The sequence below is a fragment of the Puma concolor genome, chromosome A1 (assembly GCF_028749965.1).
Source record: "Puma concolor isolate L17-30 chromosome A1, mPumCon1.1.hap2, whole genome shotgun sequence".
In the NCBI taxonomy this organism is placed as follows: Eukaryota; Metazoa; Chordata; class Mammalia; order Carnivora; family Felidae; genus Puma; species Puma concolor.
In genome coordinates, this window is record NC_141667.1 from 19,928,147 (window position 1) to 19,947,448 (window position 19,302).

The 19,302-nt window shown below is 35.0% G+C and overlaps 1 protein-coding gene across 1 annotated transcript in view; it reads right to left on the reverse strand.

Moving 5' to 3' along the window:
- Positions 1–19,302, reverse strand: part of LOC112860428 (cadherin-10) — a 134,827-nt gene that overhangs the window by 55,032 nt on the left and 60,493 nt on the right. The window contains exons 3-5 of the mRNA XM_086676381.1: positions 8,980–9,274; positions 7,359–7,478; positions 6,762–6,929 (exon numbers count right to left, since the gene is read on the reverse strand). Coding sequence (XP_086532507.1) covers positions 6,762–6,929; positions 7,359–7,478; positions 8,980–9,274 — 583 coding nt within the window. The remainder of the gene's footprint in view (positions 1–6,761; positions 6,930–7,358; positions 7,479–8,979; positions 9,275–19,302) is intronic.

Here is a 19,302-nt window from a genome sequence, read left to right on the forward strand (position 1 = left end):
AGAGGAGGAAATCGAGTTTTATCAAGAACTTATTATATATTGCAGTTACTATTGAAGACATTTTACATATGTGACTGTATTTATTTATTTATTTTTATCATTTTTTAAATTATTTACTTTTATTTTAGAGACAGAGATTGAGAGCATGAGCAGGGGAGAGGAGTAGAGGGAGGGGAAGAGAGAGAAGCACGCTCCATGCTCAGCACAGAGCCCGACATGGGGCTCAATCCCATGACCCTGGGATCAAGACCTTGGCCTAAATCAAGAGTGAGATGCTCAACTGACTGAGCCACCTGTGGGCCCCTGACCTTATTTATTAACTGTTAACCCTCTAAGTATTGTATATGTAGGACCTATGATTAGGGAAGCTAAATTGTCTAATTGTGTGCATTTTCAGTTCCGAAAATTACTCAGGTCTCCTTAGAAAAGCCTCCCCTACTCATCCTTTCTAAAATAGCACCCCTGCCATTATCTAGCCCCTTACCTGCTTTATGTTCTTCACAACACTTACCACACAACCAGACATCACATTACGTTCCTGTAGCTATCACTTTATTGTCTGCATCTTCAACTAGGAGCTCAGGTCTTTTGTTGGCCATTGTGGCCTAATTCCCACTTTGTGCCTGGGCCATAGGAAACTTTAAGAAATTACCTACTAAACCACATTTAATTCAAGATTTCTTTCTAACTACTGTATTGTTTGTCTATTTTATTTTCTTATTCATCTTACTTCTTAAAGTAGAGGCATTATTTCTTCAGTCTCCTTCCTGTTCTTCTTTTATTCCTCAACTTAATATCCTCCAGCTTCTTACAAAATAATTTCAATGAAAACCAATTGGGAAAGATCATCTGCAATTACTCCCATTATGTAAATTCCAATAGCTGCTATCCAGTGCTGATTTAATTGGACTTTTTGGAAGTAATTGTCACTTTTGTCCTTTCCATTGTTATTCTGTTTTGTTTTGGCATTATCAAGTTACAAAAACTTATAAAAATAGAAGCTACAGAAAAGCAAACATTAAAAGCATCTATTATTTCAGGGGTGCCTGGGTGGCTCAGTCGGTTAATCGTCCAACTTTGGCTCAGGTCATGATCTCACAGTTGGTGAGTTCGAGCCCCACACTGGACTCTGTGCTGACAGCTCGAAGCCTGGAGCCTGCTTTGGATTCTGTGTCTCCCTCTCTCTCTCTCTGCCCCTACCCCACTCACACTCTGTCTCTCTCTCCCTCTCTCTCTCTCTCTCTCAAAAATAAATAAACATCAAAAATATATATTTAAAAAAAAGCATCTATCATTTTTATCACCAAAGAATCTTCATCACCACTTTGAAGCATGTCCTTTATCATTTGTTTTTCCTGCACAGAATATGCCCTTTCATAAATTAGATTTTGCTAATTCCCAACTTTGTGAACTCTTCATATTTTTCTACCTTTATGACATACATTAGTTTTAAGAAAAGACTTAGATCAAGAGATAAATTCCCCCAAAAAGTTTCCACGGTAAATGATGTACTCATACCTTCACCCCTCCCCCAATTTGGATAAGTGCTACTATTCTGTATGCCCACTGCATTCTGTGCATAGTTCCTTCATTACACATGATTTCCTATTGATATATTCTCTCTATTGCTAGACAATATACGACTCATAATCAAGAATCAAGACATTAATGTTCATACGCTTAGGTACAAACATAGTACCTGTCAGTGAAAGGTAAGCAATAGATTTTTTCCCTTATTATTTTAAAAATTATGTCACTGGATATAACGCAGGATTGTGAAAATATTCAAAGAGTATCTTTTTGAGACTGAAAAATACAAGTTAGTATCTAGAGCAAAAGAGCAGAAAATACTTTTAGAACTCAGTTTTCAGGTGCCCCCTAACCTTCTAATCCATTGTCTCTCTTTTAGAATCACACTAAGCTGGGCACCCATATTACATTAATGTTCACCTACCTGTATACTTCTAAAAGCACAGGACCGTGATGATAACTTAGGTCAGGAACACAGTTACATGTTTGTTAATACCAATAAAAATTGGCTATTGTCAATGCTCCTGGGAGTGTAGAGCTTTTTAATCTAATCTCCCACCAACCTATTCCTGTTTGGTATGATCCAGCTACACCATCTTTGGTTCTTGACATAATCACTCAATTTCCAATCTCAGGGTCTCACACATGGTGTTAACTCTGCTTGGTGGATTTTCACATCTCTTTATATGGCTAAGTTTATTTCATCTTGCCATGTTTGGATAAAATATCCCCTCCTGAATGAGATCTTCCCCTACTCTTCCCTTTGGCACACACATGTTCCTCTTTTTATCCATGACTGAGTCAACGCCTTGCATATATATATTTTTACTTATGTCTGATAAGTTATGACCTCACCTACTGTAATGAAAGGTCATAGGGATAAAAACCAGGACCCTTTGTTGACAACATTCATATATCTAATTTCTAAAATAGTGTTTGGTACACGCATTTTTTTTTAATGTTTATTTACTTTGAGGGAGACAGCACATGAGCATGTGCATGAACAAGTGGGGCAGGGGCAGAGAGAGAAGGCGAGAGAGAGAATCCCAAGAAGGCTCTGAGGTGGGGGCTCCATCTCACAACTGTGAGATCACGACCTGCGCCAAAATCAAAAGTTGGCTGCTTAACCAACTCAGCCACCCAGGCGCCACATGGTGTGTTTTCAATAAATATTGTCAGATAAATAAATTTATTATTTCACTTGAACAGATCCTCATATAACACATCAAAGTTTCCTAACTGCAGCACTGTTGGCATTTGGGGCCAAATTATTCTCTGTCATATGAATTGTAAGGATGTTCAGATCATTCCTATCTTCTACCCAATAGATGCTGGTAGAAGCCACCAGCTGAGACAAGCAAAAATGTCTCAAAACATTGCCAAATGTTCTCTGGGGTGGCAAAATTGTCCCTAATGGGGAATGACTGTTATAGATCCACACAATAAAATAAGCTAAACAATGAAGCAGGACATCTGAGTTGTCATCTTTCACTGTCCCTTCCAAATGACTGAGAGTTTTATCTTTCACAGATGGACCATATTGGGAAATACGGAATTTGGATCAGCCCATCTGCAATGCAAGTTTAAGTTCTGAGGCCACTTTTATAATATTGACTAATAATAGTAATAGAGCAGCACTTGAACAAATCAACATTACTGAACACATAAATACGCTAGTGCCAGCCACTGGGTCAAGTGTTTCATAGGTGGTGAATTATTTAGTCTTACACTCTACCATGGAGTATGCACTGCTATCCAAGTTTATTCATTGTCACTGAAAAACAGAAGGGTTGGTTTAACTGACCAACATGAAAAAGCTACTAAGTGAGGAAGACAGCACTGGGACTCATGCAGAATCACTCCATGCAGTGATCGAGTGGAAATGTGGTTAGTCTGAATTGAGACTTGATGCAACTGGAAAATACATTATCTAAGTGGGTATTCCAAAGAATTATGGTAACAAAGAATATAAAATACTTGAATTAAGTTTTATATTGACATATCTAAAGGACACTATTAGGCTAAAGAAAATATATGGTTAAAATATATTCTCCTGTTTCTTTTAACTTTTTTAGATGGCTGATAAAAATTATGATTACGTACGTGGTGCAAAATTTTGGTTTGCATTATATTTCAATTAGGCAGCATTGGCTTGTTGTCTTTATCATTGCCACTCTGAATCTCCTTTACTTTTTCCATGCATTGAGTATAATAATACTAACAAGGGATCTACATAGGTTAGTTCTGAGTTCTCAGTGCTATGCCACATATGAAAGACTTCATAAACTGTGGAACTGTCTCCAAATCTTAGCTATTTAATGAAATGATATTGGAAATTAAAAACTAGTTTTCTGGATATTAGATGACTGAGGTTATCAAGTGGTATTCTAATTGCCATGACTGAATGTTCCCAATAGTAAGATATGGTTGCAAATATTCATTGCAGAAAATATAATTGAGAAAATAAAAATCCACAAATTATGTTTCTAGCTATAGTTAAAAAATAATGAGGCAAGATACAAGGTGCTCTACAATTCCTCTAAATGTGTTGTGCTATACATCTGGATTTGGACATGGATTTCAACCCTAATCTGCGTTACTTGGAGTTTCGTCTTAACATCTAGAACTTTTGTTTTCTCATTTGTAAAATGGGGATCATAATATTGACCTAAATGAGTTATTGTGATCAAATAACAGTAGGCCAATCAATAACTTGGTACAGTGTCCAAAAAACATGTTATTCAGAAAATGTGTTATGTTGCTGCTTCTTTTTATTATCAATATTTCATCATCATCATCATCACTACTATTATAATTATATCAGGGCTTGTGTAATGTATCTGTCAGATGCCAATCATAAATTCTGATCAACAAAAGCAAAGGAAAAGATTATCAAATGAATTAATAAAGGTATCATAGTAGATGAAAAAATAATAAAATGAATTTTCATTGGACATTATTATCTTTCAAATATCTGATTTTTGTGCTTAATTAGAATCTATTAATTTCCTTTATTGGATTATCATTTTTTTTTTTTTAATTTTTTTTTTTTTTTCAACGTTTATTTATTTTTGGGACAGAGAGAGACAGAGCATGAACGGGGGAGGGGCAGAGAGAGAGGGAGACACAGAATCGGAAACAGGCTCCAGGCTCTGAGCCATCAGCCCAGAGCCTGACGCGGGGCTCGAACTCACGGACCGCGAGATCGTGACCTGGCTGAAGTCGGACGCTTAACCGACTGCGCCACCCAGGCGCCCCTGGATTATCATTTTTAAATGAACTGCATTTTTGACATGTGTATATATGTTCCTGAGCATTTAAAATATAATGGTCCTCTTAGTGGTCATTTATTTTTGACTTAAAAAATACTTTTTTAAAGGAATATTTTTGCCTCTTGTGGATAATGTGATTAATTAGTTATGGTTTATTCTACTGGATTTGCATGTTAATTCTCCTGGTAACAAGTTCAGGTTAAGAGGTGGTCAGAAATATATACAAAACGTGAAATTTGAATTTTAATGCCACTAAGCATGTCTTCAGATTTGTTTGAGAAGAAATAACAGGGATTATTATTTTCCTTTCTCCTGCTGATGCTACAGGTAATTGGAGCTGTAGTCTGACTGTTTGAAAAGAGCATAAAGAAATACCCTTTTCTCTGTTTGGAGCCAAACACCACAATGGCAGACCTAATGGGGACATTCCTTAATATTTAGCAAAATAATCATCATGAATAATAAACAAGTGATTACTGTGCTCAAAAAACATTCTATGTGAACGTTACAATTTTTCTACACACAAGATTTTAGACAAATCAATTCAAATCATACACTATTTTTACTCATCAAAGTTAGATAAAAATAACATGGAAAAGAGGTAAATTTCTTTGAAACAGTCAAAATAATGCAACAAATTCTTAGACCATGATTCCTTGTGCATTATAGTCTTTAGTGTAAAAATATAAATATCACAAAAAACTACATTTTAATAATTTCTCCCAAAAGTATGTAAGCCAAAAATCAAACTAGAATTGGGAGATCAACTTAGAAGTGAACACACAAAAAATGCCAAAAAATAATGACAAAGATACTGCAACCTGCATTTTATGCCACATTTCTAACAACATAAAATTCCATCTTAAAGTACAGATTTTTCCAATGAGCAGGAAATTGTCTGATACTTGGGGTGCCCATTCAGATCTAACATCACCCACTCTAATTGCATGTCTATACAAATTTGTATAAAAAAGGGATTCATGTGTATAACACATGAATAAATACATGTGTTATATGGTCAGAAGCTAACGGTTCTTAACCTATTCTTGATCTATTTTGAGAACTTGAAGAGTTCATTTTATAACAAAAATAGATCCAAATACATGACATTATCACTAAATAGATTTAGTGTTTTATAACTAAATAGGTCAGGGATACAAAATGTTTTAGAATGATTACCATTCCAAACACAGAGAGAGTAACTGTAAGTCTGACACAGCGATATAAATGTAAGTCTGAATAGTTTGTTATGTTCTGGCTATGTAGCCCTTTCTGACTAAGTCCTCATAATATGACGAATTAGATATTTTATTGAAAAATGTTACCCTCAAGTTAAGATCCTTCTTATTAAATTCTAGGTGGAAGTAAACACATTCATTGTGAAGTATGACTTTGTTTTCCAATAAAACATCATTTCTTTTTGCGAACTGAAAGAAATAGTTCTTGGATTGTAGTCATGGATGCAGAGCATATTTATGGACAGGTTTTGTGATCATCCATAGATCCCTATATCTAAATGAAATATATCCGAAATATATTTTTTTTACATTTCAGTAACAGTGAATGCATCAGCATACGGACCTTTTTTTTTTCTTCACTTTTGTAGCACATTTTCAATGTTTTTAAACTTAAATGATTGACAACTACCTTTTCCATATCTTTTCTCTTGTTAGTCTAAAGCTTTTGCCATGTGGAAAGACCATTAAAGGCAGCTTACTCTATGGTGCGCCTGGGTGGCGCAGTCGGTTGGGTGTCCGACTTCAGCCAGGTCACGATCTCGCGGTCCGTGAGTTCGAGCCCCGCGTCGGGCTCTGGGCTGACGGCTCGGAGCCTGGAGCCTGTTTCCGATTCTGTGTCTCCCTCTCTCCCTGCCCCTCCCCCGTTCATGCTCTGTCTCTCTCTGTCCCCAAAATAAATAAAAACGTTGAAAAAAAATTAAAAAAAAAAAAGGCAGCTTACTCTGGGGGAAGCGAGGTGGGTTGTCATTTACATCTGTCAGTGTGATGTTCACCGTTGTGGTCCCTGATAAGCCTCCCATCTGGCCGCCCATATCTTTGGCCTGGATTACCACTTGGTACTGCTCTCTGTTTTCTCTGTTCATGTTTGGTAAAGCAGTCCTGATGATACCTGGAAGAAAAAAAAAAAAAAAACTTTTGTTATCCTCATTAAAGTTTCAAATATTAGTTGATTAAGACCACCTATTATACATCTAGGGTTTTTTGAAAGACAGAATATATTTTTGCTATTAATTTTTATTGTCCAGAAATCATGAAAATGATTCAGTGGAAATATTTTACAATTTGTGCGGATTTTCTGTTACCTAAAGAATACCATATTGACTATATAGTGACCTAAACCCGTATGCAAAAAACAGAAAGCCAGGTCTCTTTCCGTTAGCTCACTCAGTCATTTCACTTAAATTCTCGTCTTTAAGTGTGATATCATCCCTCTTCTTCTGTAAGCAGTAATGTTAATGTTTGTCTTATTGTTCCCACCTTTTTTCTACTTGAAAAGATCATAATGACTTAAAGTAACAACTGATTCACGATTCCTGACCTGTTTCAGGCTCCACAGAGAAATATGGCTGCCCTTGAAGTATGCTGTAAATAACTCTGGCGCTGTTCCCATAGGAAGGATCATCCGCATCTGTAGCTGTGACTTGCACCACGGAAGTACCTGAAGTATCCAAATTCAGCTTAGTTCTGCACAGCACCAGAAGGAGGAGCAAAAGCACTGGTTTTCATGGAAGACTTGAATGATTTTTGGCTTTAATAATGACCTCTTAAAGAAACATTTCTATATAATTGACATGAAAATCATACATATAGTGTTATTACAGGAAAACTCTGAATTCAGTTACATATTTAATTAGCCAACAGGTATATTTTTATGCACCTGTAGATAATGCTACAATGTATCAGACTATAATAAATGCAGTTACTTTCAATGATGAGGTTTGATATTAAAATTCATTTTCACATAATAGATTTGTTTCATGTAAAGGGCATATCTGATCACAAAGGAGTAAGTGTGCTCCTCTTTCCTCCTCTCCACTAATTGACTATAAAAATAATTAACATCTGCTCTAGAATACAATTTTATGAATAGATTAAATTCTAAATTTAGAAACAATCCAAGAGGATCCCAAGTTCCATGAACTATTAAAAGCTATTTAATAAAGTTCAAGATATAAAAAAAGAGCTTTATCATAAAGCAATTGCCAAAGTCCTCGGGATTTAGTGAAGTAAATATTAAATAATAATCCCAGAACAATGCTTTTGAGAAATGCAGAGTTGAAAATGTGCCATTGTAACTTAAAAGAAAACAATCAGAATTATTGCATTGGTTTATATGACTTCCCCCATGCTTGAGGAATAAATTTATTCTACCAAATCTAAATATCTATCTCCAAAAAAATGTTACCTTTGTTTCCTGATGTTTGTTTTTTGTCATTCTCTATTTAATAAAAAAATAAGGCAATCTTAACTTTCTTTGCTTACAAATAACAACTTCTGTTTATTTCCATTGAAAAAGAAAGTTCCATTATCTTGAGTGTTATACTTGTAGCTTTTTCATGCTTTCCATCTTATAGATTCTACAGCCTAAATCTGTATTTGTATATCAGTATGTGATTGTGGATTTCCACTAGTTTGTTTGAGTAAGAGATTTATATCAGCAGGATTATGCTTATAAGAAAAACATGTTTTAAAATAATATGAATTAGATAATCTAATCATTTCCACCTTTTGTATCATTTAGATAAACCAGACAAAGTCTTTAGGCGAATTATAACTAGAGAATGTATATGAAGACTATATTACATCTATACTTACCTAAATGTGCGTACAATATATTTGGGATCAGAATTTTACTTAGCTGTTACACAAATCCATGTGACAAAGATATTATATTTTCATAATTTTCTACTAAATTTTAATGATATTTTCATTGGTTTTTAAAGGAAATATCTACTTATTTGCAAAGATTTACAAATCCATGGCATGTAAAAAATTACTCTTCTTTTTTTTCTAACTCATTTCCGACATGAGGAAATTAAATAAGTACTGTTAGGAGGGACTCAAAAATGTCAATTAACTGATCATAGCATTTTAAAAATTTCTGGTAATTATTTTGTATACTTTTTACATACCATGATAACTCCTATAAATGAACTTACCTACAACAGACATTTCCGGAACACTCGCTGTATAAATTTCTTCTGGGAACGTTGGCTCATTGTCATTGATATCATGGATTTTGATCACAAACTCAGATTCTGGTTCTACTGGTCTCAAAGTTCTTCTGTTAATAGCTTGTGCACGCAGAGTATAAAAGGCTTTTTCTTCCCTATCAATTCTTCTTGTGGCATGAATGTCACCTGTTTTTTCATCAATAATAAAAAGAGTACCTGCTCCATCTCCAGATAAAATATATTTGAGTGATCCGTCTCCTTTATCTTGGTCTGAATGAAGCTAAGGGAAATAAAAAAGAGCATATCCATGATAATGCCTAAAAGTACATAATGCTGAAAGAATTCAAACAGTCTCTCATGTCCCATCACTGAATAATGGGGTCAGTTATCTTAGTTCTTGAAATGTGACTTGAATAAGTATGAACACACTCACCTGTATATCTTAAACAGCAAGGCTAGCCTTTCACATACCAGTGTGATTTTTACTTTAAATGGGAAAAAGTAATAAAAATAAACCAAACACAGTTCCCCCCTTCACTTTGCTTTGCAAATAACCATTTTCATAGGCAATTAAATCCCGACAAAGCTATGTCATTGGTCTTGATATGCTTCTGTAAACATTTCTTCTCGCATTTCTTTCTTGAGCGGAAAATTCTCTTATTCTCCTATTATTTAGGAAATTCTTATAAACTTACTATTAGTTATTGCATTTCCATTGGAGAATTAGTGATAGCTTAACTGTAAGAAAGGCAAAGGTGTACGAGGTATAGCTCCTATGTTAGAAGCACTATGCATTATTTTTTGGTTCATACAAAGAGAGAGAGAGACTGCCCACAAATATTTTGGAAACTCAGAAAAAGAGTACAAATAGATATTTATGTATTCTAATATTATAAACCAAGTTAATAAATTCTACAATCATATATGTCTTATATAGTCTGCTATCTTGCCAAATGTATCTTCCTAGAAACCTCAAACAAGTTTTGTGCAGGAACAAGACAATGCTAAGCAAGTCTGTTTCTTTGCCTATGCCTACAACATTAATCATCCAGAATCCACTCATGTCAAAGAGCTTTGCAGGCATTCATGTGGGCATCTCAGCCCAGTGCACAACCCATCCCAGTGTAAATGCTACCTAGGATTCCAGGTTTTCGTGGGCAAATTCCATCTATATTGTATTTTAACATATACTCCCTGGGACTGCCCCCAGAGGTTAGGGATGCATATAACAGTTGGTAAGTCTGGTCTTTGGGTGACTGACATGGAAGAGAGAGCTTTCCTGGACCTAGAAGCAAGCTCAGGGATGTTTGGGCAGGAAATAATGGGTCCCAAGTACCTTGAGTATTACCTGGGAATAGATGTGCAGGCTCTAGAGGTGAATATCCCCTGCTCTCCATGGAATTCTTACCCTGCATCCTGGGCTAACATGTAGGAGGGACCAAGCATGGCTTTGTACAACACAAGGATTATAAGTTTTTCTTTAATTGAACCACCCAACCAATAAGCAGTTTCTATGTTGGGCTCACAGTTGGATTATTTGCAATAAGAGATTATGTTTACAATTTTTATTTTGTTTTTATAGCAGATAAGAAATATGAAGGGGCGCCTGGGTGGCGCAGTCGGTTAAGCGTCCGACTTCAGCCAGGTCACGATCTCGCAGTCCGTGAGTTCGAGCCCCGCGTCGGGCTCTGGGCTGATGGCTCAGAGCCTGGAGCCTGTTTCCGATTCTGTGTCTCCCTCTCTCTCTGCCCCTCGCCCGTTCATGCTCTGTCTCTCTCTGTCCCAAAAATAAATAAACGTTGAAAAAAAAAATTTAAAAAAGAAATATGAAAACAATGTGCAGATTTTCTAAACTTCTAGAAGGCATTTATTATAATTTAGGAATCATCACAAACATTGTTCTAAGTATTCATATAAAATGTAGTTGTAAGATAGAATACACACACTGATGTGCAGCCTAAAAATTAAAAACTGGAGACAATATCTTTCAATTACACAAAAATTAGAGTTAGATGTTTATCTAAATAATGTTTGATATTTTGCTTGAGATTATTTACATCAACAGACATTTTCATCTAATTTCATGTAGAAATATTAAACTGATTATTTTCTATTTAAGCAGGCTTATTTATTTATATTATTTGAAAGACTTTTTTTTTTCTTTTTTGGAGCTTATGTCAATGACTTGGCTGTGACAACATTTTTACATGAACATAAAACTGTTAGGTTAAGTATATGTTTTAAAACACACACATACAGATAATATATTGTATTACTGGTATTATTGGGTCTACAAAAGCAGTCTGCTCTTGAGGCGCACATGTGCCTGGTCAGTTCAGTGTCCAGCTCTTGATTTCAGCTCAGGTCATAATCTCCTGAGGTCGAGCCCCATGTGTGGCCCTATGTTGACAGCATGGAGCCTGCTTGGGATTTTCTCTCTCCCTCTCTCTCTGCCCCTCACCCACTCTCAGGTGCTTGTTCTCTAAATAAATTAAATAAATAAATACATAAATAAATAAATAAAGGCAGTCTTCCCTTTAGTTAATGGTTTTTAGTAATTAGTCTTTAGCCATCAAATTTGGATCAAAGTCATTTTTTCTGATTCCTGGACAAATAACTCATTATTATAGATATATCGGGAAAGAAACCCAAATGGATATGTACTTTAAAGAAAGAGAGAAGCCGGATGACAAATATTTTTTTACTGCACTTTTAGCTATTCACAAACAATAAGGTAAGGTTGAAAAACTCACAAAATGTCTGCTTTTAATAAAAAGCCCTCAGAAGTAACATATGACGGCATTGTCCAGGGAACCACTCTCAATAAGTTGCAAGATTGATGCTTTTTAGTAATTGAAAACACACATAGCTTCCACGAAACTTTCCAGTGACATGAATGTGCAACAGTGGCAATTTTCCACACAGCACACAAGCATTGCATAGTTTTTATTCTGCCTAGGAATCGAAAGAATTCAAGAAAAGATTATGATATTATCAATCATTTGTTCAGATAACTTTGTGATTTGTAGTAAAGAGTTGTGATTTTTACTGCCTATCCATTCAACAATTTTAATTGAGGAATATGTGTTTACTCTCATAGGAATCAAGTACTTCTAAAAGTAAATCAATGATTCCATTCTATTGCTATGGAAAATCCAAATGCTGTGTGTAAGAGAAATTCACAGGCCCACTGCTGTGTGTGAGGATTTCCTACAGCATCTAACACCTAAACTACCAAATAAAGAATGACTAGAGGTATAAACTTGGATTTTTTTTTTTTTTTTTTTTTTTTTGCATTTTACAAAGTGTACAGAACACTAGATGAATATAGAATGTAGATTCGGAGTGGGAAAGGATATACAGCAAGATGGGAATCATTAACACCAGTTCTGCCATTCTAATCAGTTAGACATGCAAAAGAAAATGCTAGAATGGGGATCTCTTAATTATTCTGAAGTTCAGTTTTAGAATATGAATCACAGCAGGATTTTTACCTTAACTTATACTACAGAAAGAGAACATAAATCCTGGAATTGGATCACATACTGTGGGAGTTTCCATTGGATTAGGAAATCTAACATGGTAGAATGAGATCAAAGAGATGAGGGTTAGAAGCTGGACAGTGATTTGGAGAATCAAAATGAAAAGGATTTCTAATTTTCTCGTATTTAACAGAAAAAAATCAGACCTATGCATTTATAAGTTTTGGTCTTAAGAAGCCAGGTTTACAATGCATTTTTTCTTAAACCATTAGAGAGATTGCATTAAAAAAAAAAGTACTTTTCTTCAAAAATTTTTAAGTTTATTCATTTTTCAGGGACAGAGTGCGAGCAGGGGAGGGACAAAGAGAGAAACACAGAATCCAAAGCAGGCTCCAGGTTCTGAGCTAGCGGCACAGAGCCTGACGCAGGGCTTGAACCCACGAACTGTAAGATCATGACCTGAGCCAAAGTCGGTGCTAAGCCAACTGAGCCACCCAGGCTCTGCAAAGTATCTTCTTTTTTAAGGAATGCTGACATTAGAATAAAGGGCCAAAATGATCATATTTGGGGGCTTAAAATTGGCCTATGTTTACCAAAATATTATTTAACCAAACATATTTGGCAACTGGACCAGTAAAGAAACTACAACAAATATTTACTATAAGGCAGAGAGATACATTTCTAGACCTCCTGAAACCTGAGTGATTGAAACGCTGGTTTGAAACCCTTGAGAGACAAGAGTTAACTTACAGCAGGTATGCTGTTGTCACTGATTCCTTAGCAGTTACAGAACAAGACCAGTGGACAAAATTCTTTAATTATATCATCCTGTTTAAGTGCCCTCTCTTCTCTTAAATTTCTCCTTTTTATTCTAATTACCTCTTCTTTTGTATATTTTCCCCACCCTTTCCCTGGCATAATGTCTCTGTTTCTTATTTCTTGTGTGGGATAAAATTCTATTTCAGACTACAACTCATTTACTAAATAAAAATCAGACCAGGATTAGTTAGTCCTGACAATGATAGCTTTCTCATTACTCTTCCCTTTTTTATTTGGATGTTAGGTATCAATACTTGGATCAATTAAATATTTAATTGAACAAAATTAGTGGTTTTTGTTACTGAGAATAGGATTACGGATCATGTGCCAAGTAACTTACAGCATCCACTTTGAAATAACTTTTGTATTGATTTGACCTTGTGTTATTTTATTATGTGAAACATTAAGTTTTCTTTAAACATAGAAAGAATGTCAGATTACTGTGGCTTTAGTTCCTCTGTAACACCTGTTCTCCTGTGTGAAACATTTGTGCCACAAATCTTTAAGAAGAATTTTATGTTAATGCTGACCTTTTCTTTCCTTGAGGAAAGCCTATTAAAAATTCACAACCTGCTGTGTTCCTTGTAAATTCACAAGCAGATAAAGGACGTGGCACGATACATGACAATTAATGAAACTAGAACAACTGCTACTGTGTTGCACATTTAAAAGTCATTCTTCTATTATTTAACTTTTCTGTTTAGATGTGGTGAATTATATAACCCATTTGCTTGTATTGAGTAGCTTAGTAATTAAAACTAAGCAATCCATTGATTTTAAAGAAAAATTTAAACAAAAATTATTTACTGAAAGCCTGTTCATTTTAACTGTGGCAGGTTTCTGATAATTTTTTAATATTTCATGTAAAGCATCATCTTAAGATATTTGTCTAAAACAGTCTGTAAGCTAAAAGGGGCCTTGTAGCTTATCTAGTTTAAGGTCATCTATTTTTTTTTTAAGAGGAAGAAACTGAGCTATGATCAGTTATTTTCTTTATGACACAGAAGTTAAATTAAGATTACACTTTTGGTTAGGTGCTATGTTCACGGAATCTTTATCTCTTACTATGTTCATTTTTATTTTTCAGTTCCTCACATTAAACAAAGAAATAAAAAAAATAATCAAGTGTCTATAAAGTTCAGGGAATTTAAGTAATTTATTACCAAAAGAATAACTGATAAAAGGTTTTTACCTATAGTTTCACCCTTGTCTGGAGGAAAATGAAGAGTAAATTTTAAAAAGCAAAAAACCGTATCTGTCAACACCGCCAGGAAAGCCATGATTCCTGCCACATAAGGGAAATGTATATTGCTATGTGAGATTCTTTCTCATTCCGAATATTGATACCTTTTTGGATACTGGTAATTGTTGGTATTTGGTTCTATTTCAAAAACTGAAAAAACATAGTAGAGAAAATTTGAACTTTCTTTGTAAAATTATATTAGAATTATATTTATCAGTTAGACTAGTTCTTTGAAGGATACATTTTGATGAATTTATAGGACTGTAACGTTTGTTATATGAGTTTAACAATTTTTTGTGTGTGTGTGCATTAACTTAAAAGTATCAGAAGTTATTGAATATATTTTCTAATGAATAGTGATAATTTTATGGCTGTTAGTCCTTCAAACAGCTAATATATTCTATATTTGTTTTTAAAAAATACAGGATGTTGCAAATTTGTTGTGCTATTCTGGTAGTAACATTATTAGCATTTTGCTTTAATTGTTCTCATGAATAGTATAGTATCAAATGGAAAATAAGACATTGGATCAAATACTTCAAATGTGCATCAAAAAAAATCGTAGTAGTAAAGATGGGCTAGCATCAGAAAACAGCCAAAAACATGTTAAAGCAAGTAAATACAATCTGGTCAGAAATAAATACATAGTTACTCATTTTGTTGAGAATGGGTAAAAAAAGGGAAGAGGAGTGACAAATCTTATTTGGATTATGTGGGGTTTACAGAGTAAAACTGGGCATTATTTTAATATTTGTGATGTAGGAAAAATATGGCCAATTTTTACTAATCCCAATGAAACAATTTTTCCTTCAAAAATAGAAATGGAGAGGAGAAATTAAAGCTTATCAATGACATGGATTATAAAAACAATTATAATTTAAAAATACACCAAATATATGATTTGTATTAGTTAATATTTTTTGAACAATCTCATTCTTGGACCAGAGGCAAGTATAGAGGATTAAATGATGGATGGATAATGATGTCTGCATAGCTTAGGGTCTGTAAAAAAAAAACAAAATTAGTGGTTTATTTTCTACATTGGTTCTCTAGAGAATGTCCTTCAAGAGGAAAAACTCTGGTAGAGTCTGGATTCAATAACTAAGGATTCCTTTTCTCATTTGGTCTTCCAAGAGTTCAGCCTGTTGAAAGTTGTGTGGGTTTGTTTGTTTATTTTTGTTTTGTTTTGTTTTGTTTTTGATTATGGACTACCCTGAGTGGGGAGTCTAATCTGGAATCATCTTATAGTTCTGGGTGCACTCTTTGAAGCCATTAGAAATTACTCAAGGCCCTGCAACAGGTTAGCTTTCTTTGCAGAAAGTGATACAAAATTCAAGAAGACATGACCTCTCCTGCTAGAACTATAGCTAACCCACATCTTAAAGTGTTTTAACTTGGGTACATTCCTTTGCTAGTACTGTAAAGATACCAAGATGACACTGAAGGGATTCAGTTAAGTTTTCCATAGACACGTTTACAGAACATTAGTTGCTTCAAGAACTTAAATGATATGTATAATAAACCGTAGTCACATTCTGCCTGACGTATTAGTTTATTCTTTCTTTTTTTAAGTAAAAAATGTTCATTTATTTTGAGAGAAACAGAGAAATAGAGAACAAGTGGGTGAGGGGCAAAGAGAGAGGGAGACAGTAGATGCGGGACTCGAACTCAGGAACTGTGAGATCATGACCTAAGTCAAAACCAAGAGTCAGATGCTCAAACAACTGAGCCACCCTGGTCCCCAGTTTATCTTTTTCAAAGAGAGGTGTTGGGGAAATATTTTAGAGGAGGTTCATATTCTTTTAGAAGCCTGACATTTTCCTTGTTATAGTTATGAAAATCACCCAATTATGTAAAGTAGCCCCTTGTGGTGTGAAAAGGAAATCAACATTTTATACCTCATTCCTCCCCACCACTTGGAGAAGTCTTCTTAAGCATCTTGGATTTATAATACAGGATTTTTGTAAACACATGTCTAAATTGTTAAGTAAATGCAAAATGATTAAAATCAAGAGATTTTCATTTCTAATCAATAAGGTGAAAAGAATTAAAACCGATGGTCACTTATGCATGGGTTACATGGGCAGCTGAGAACCCTTCCTCCTTCCTTTTCACCAACAAAGGCTGACAATAGGAGATGGGAAAGGTAGGAAAGGGCTAAAGGATAGCTATGCCTTGAAGGAATTTATTTAAATAAGTATTTTCTGAACTGGATTGATCTACTGTAAATTGAAGAAAGTGATGAGAATTTTAAGCGTGGTATTTTAGGATTTCAAAGTTTTGGAGATTTTGCTGTGCAGGCAGTATTTGAAGCTGTTGGGTTCCTCAGACTTGTAAAGGTGCTTTCATCTTGAAAGTAGAGAGTAACAAGTACATGATTGGGAGCCCAGAGGAGAAGGACCAGGGAGCTGCCTGCCGTCTCTAGGGGCTCTGGTCAAGAAAAATGAAAAGGGGTTTGGATCTTCACATGCATTGGATATTTTGAGGCATGGGCTTAAATAAGAATCAAAAAAGGGCTATGAATGCTATCCTATAAAAGAAATTACATAAGTGTGTGTGTGTGTGTGTGTGTGTGTGTAAAATACAAAAAAAACAATGTTATATACACAGTATCCAAGAGTGCAAATAGCCTCAGATATGGCCACAGACCATTAGGTTAAAAACTCCTATTCTAGGTCAGCTTTCTGTGTTTTCCCACACACACAAAAAGGAACTGAGAAATCAAGATAGATGTTCTCTTCAGAAAAGGGTTTGCTCATTTGACTGAGAGACTGTTACATCTTCATTAAGTGAGGAAACTTAGTTCCCAGACAATATCATGCCTCTATAACTTGTCTCCTTCCCCACTACACTAATTTATCCATCCTGAAAATCCATAGTCATTTCAAACTCCTTTGTAAGGCTGAATTAACCTCTCTTTCTTGGTGCCCAATTATAATGTGTGTGTGTGTGTGTGTGTGTGTGTGTGTGTGTGTGTGTTTGCGTGTATAAAATTTCATAGCATCTGTATTAATTTTGAACTATTATTTTTATAAGTCCTTATGGAACTACAAATATATTTCCTTTGAGGATAAGAACCAAGTTTCCATTCTTTTGGATTCAACATTTCACAGTACATAATACACAGTTATTTATCTGCGGAAGGAAATAAATAAATATCAGCATCAAATGCCACAGATATGAGGCATAGAGAGTTCATTTTGTAGTACTTTCTTAGCAAGGATGAATATTCTGAATGGAGTGAAATGAAGTTAGACGTCCATAATGAAAAGTCTACATTATAAGTGTGTGTAAAGAAAATATTATTCTTTATATTGAAAAAGATGGGGGCTGTAAGTTAGTACAAATTCCATTTAACTATAAGGTTGCATCAGTGAAATATATATACATAGATTACCAGGGGACAAATTTAAATTTTTCAGTGAAGACCTAGGGATAGAAATGCAAATCCAAATTTGTCTCTGAAACTGTAAGGTAAGTCATCATAAACATCTGTGATTTAACTTAAAAGTAGGATAAGGTAGCTAGGCAATAATAACAGTACAACATTCCCACTGACAAAATCTAGAACAACCATAGATGACAAGGAAAATGTATTGCCAAGGCCAAATTGCTGTGTGAACAACAAGAACTGAATGGACTAAAACTTGGGAGGAGAGAATGGTAAAAAAATGAACTGGGGACTGGAAGCTCTTTTTCCCTGGGGGCATGTGCCTGTTCTGGGCATGTGCCTGTTCTGGGCTAGGTTTGGAGGCAAAAATCTGTGACTGTCAAAAGAGAGTAAGAAGAAAACAGGAGAGGTTTTAGAGCTCACATGGTGACGGAGTGAAAATATTAGAGAAATGAAGGTCCTCAAATGCCTTCTCATAAGACATTTGTTGAATTATAGGTCTGTAGATGGCTAAAGGTCCAGGCTAAAAGCGTCTGAAAGCCAGAATAGAATTGTCCACATTCCTAGAGACTTGATGTTCTCAGACTCAAATGGAAAAACAATGGCAAATAGGTGAACTTTGAAACCCTTCCAGGGAATGTCAAATTGAATCTGAGGGAATGCAGGGATATTTTTTTTTTATTTAGGGACATACAGTTATTCTCAGTGCCTCTAAGGGCTATAAGTACAGGCTTGATCCCTTGACAAATGGGGAGAAATAAAGCAGGACATGCATTGTTCTTCGTGCAAAGCTGAAGTGGCAAAACACCCCACTCATTCTCTCCTGGAGATTTCTGTCAATGGGTGAAGCAGCTTCAAGAAAATGATTAATTTTTGAAGAGTAGAACTATGGAATTTGGGGGCAGAGGAGTCAGGAAACACTCTTATGTGAATTGTTCACCCTCTCAGAAAAGGAATAAGCAGTGGTAAACATAGTCTTACTAAATGGCTACTTACCCTTATCTTCCTCAATCCCTGATTGAATTCTGGTAATGTATTAGTTAGGGTTCTCCAAAAAACAGAACCAATAGGAAATCTATATCCATATATCTCCTTCTATCTATCCATCTAGAGAGAGAATGATAAGGAATTGGCTAATGAGATTGTGAAAGCTAAAAAGTCTGAAATTGGTAGTGAAAGAAAGAAACCTCAGAAATGAAGTAACAATTGATGTTGTAATGTTGGGTCAGGCCAACAGTCTAGAAACTCGGGCAAGGTTTCTATGTTACAGTTTTAAGTTTCTCTTAAAAGCTTTGGTTTTTACTCTTAAGGCCTTTAGCTGGTTGCATGAAGCCTGCCCACATTATGAAGAATAGTTTGATTTAATTATAGCT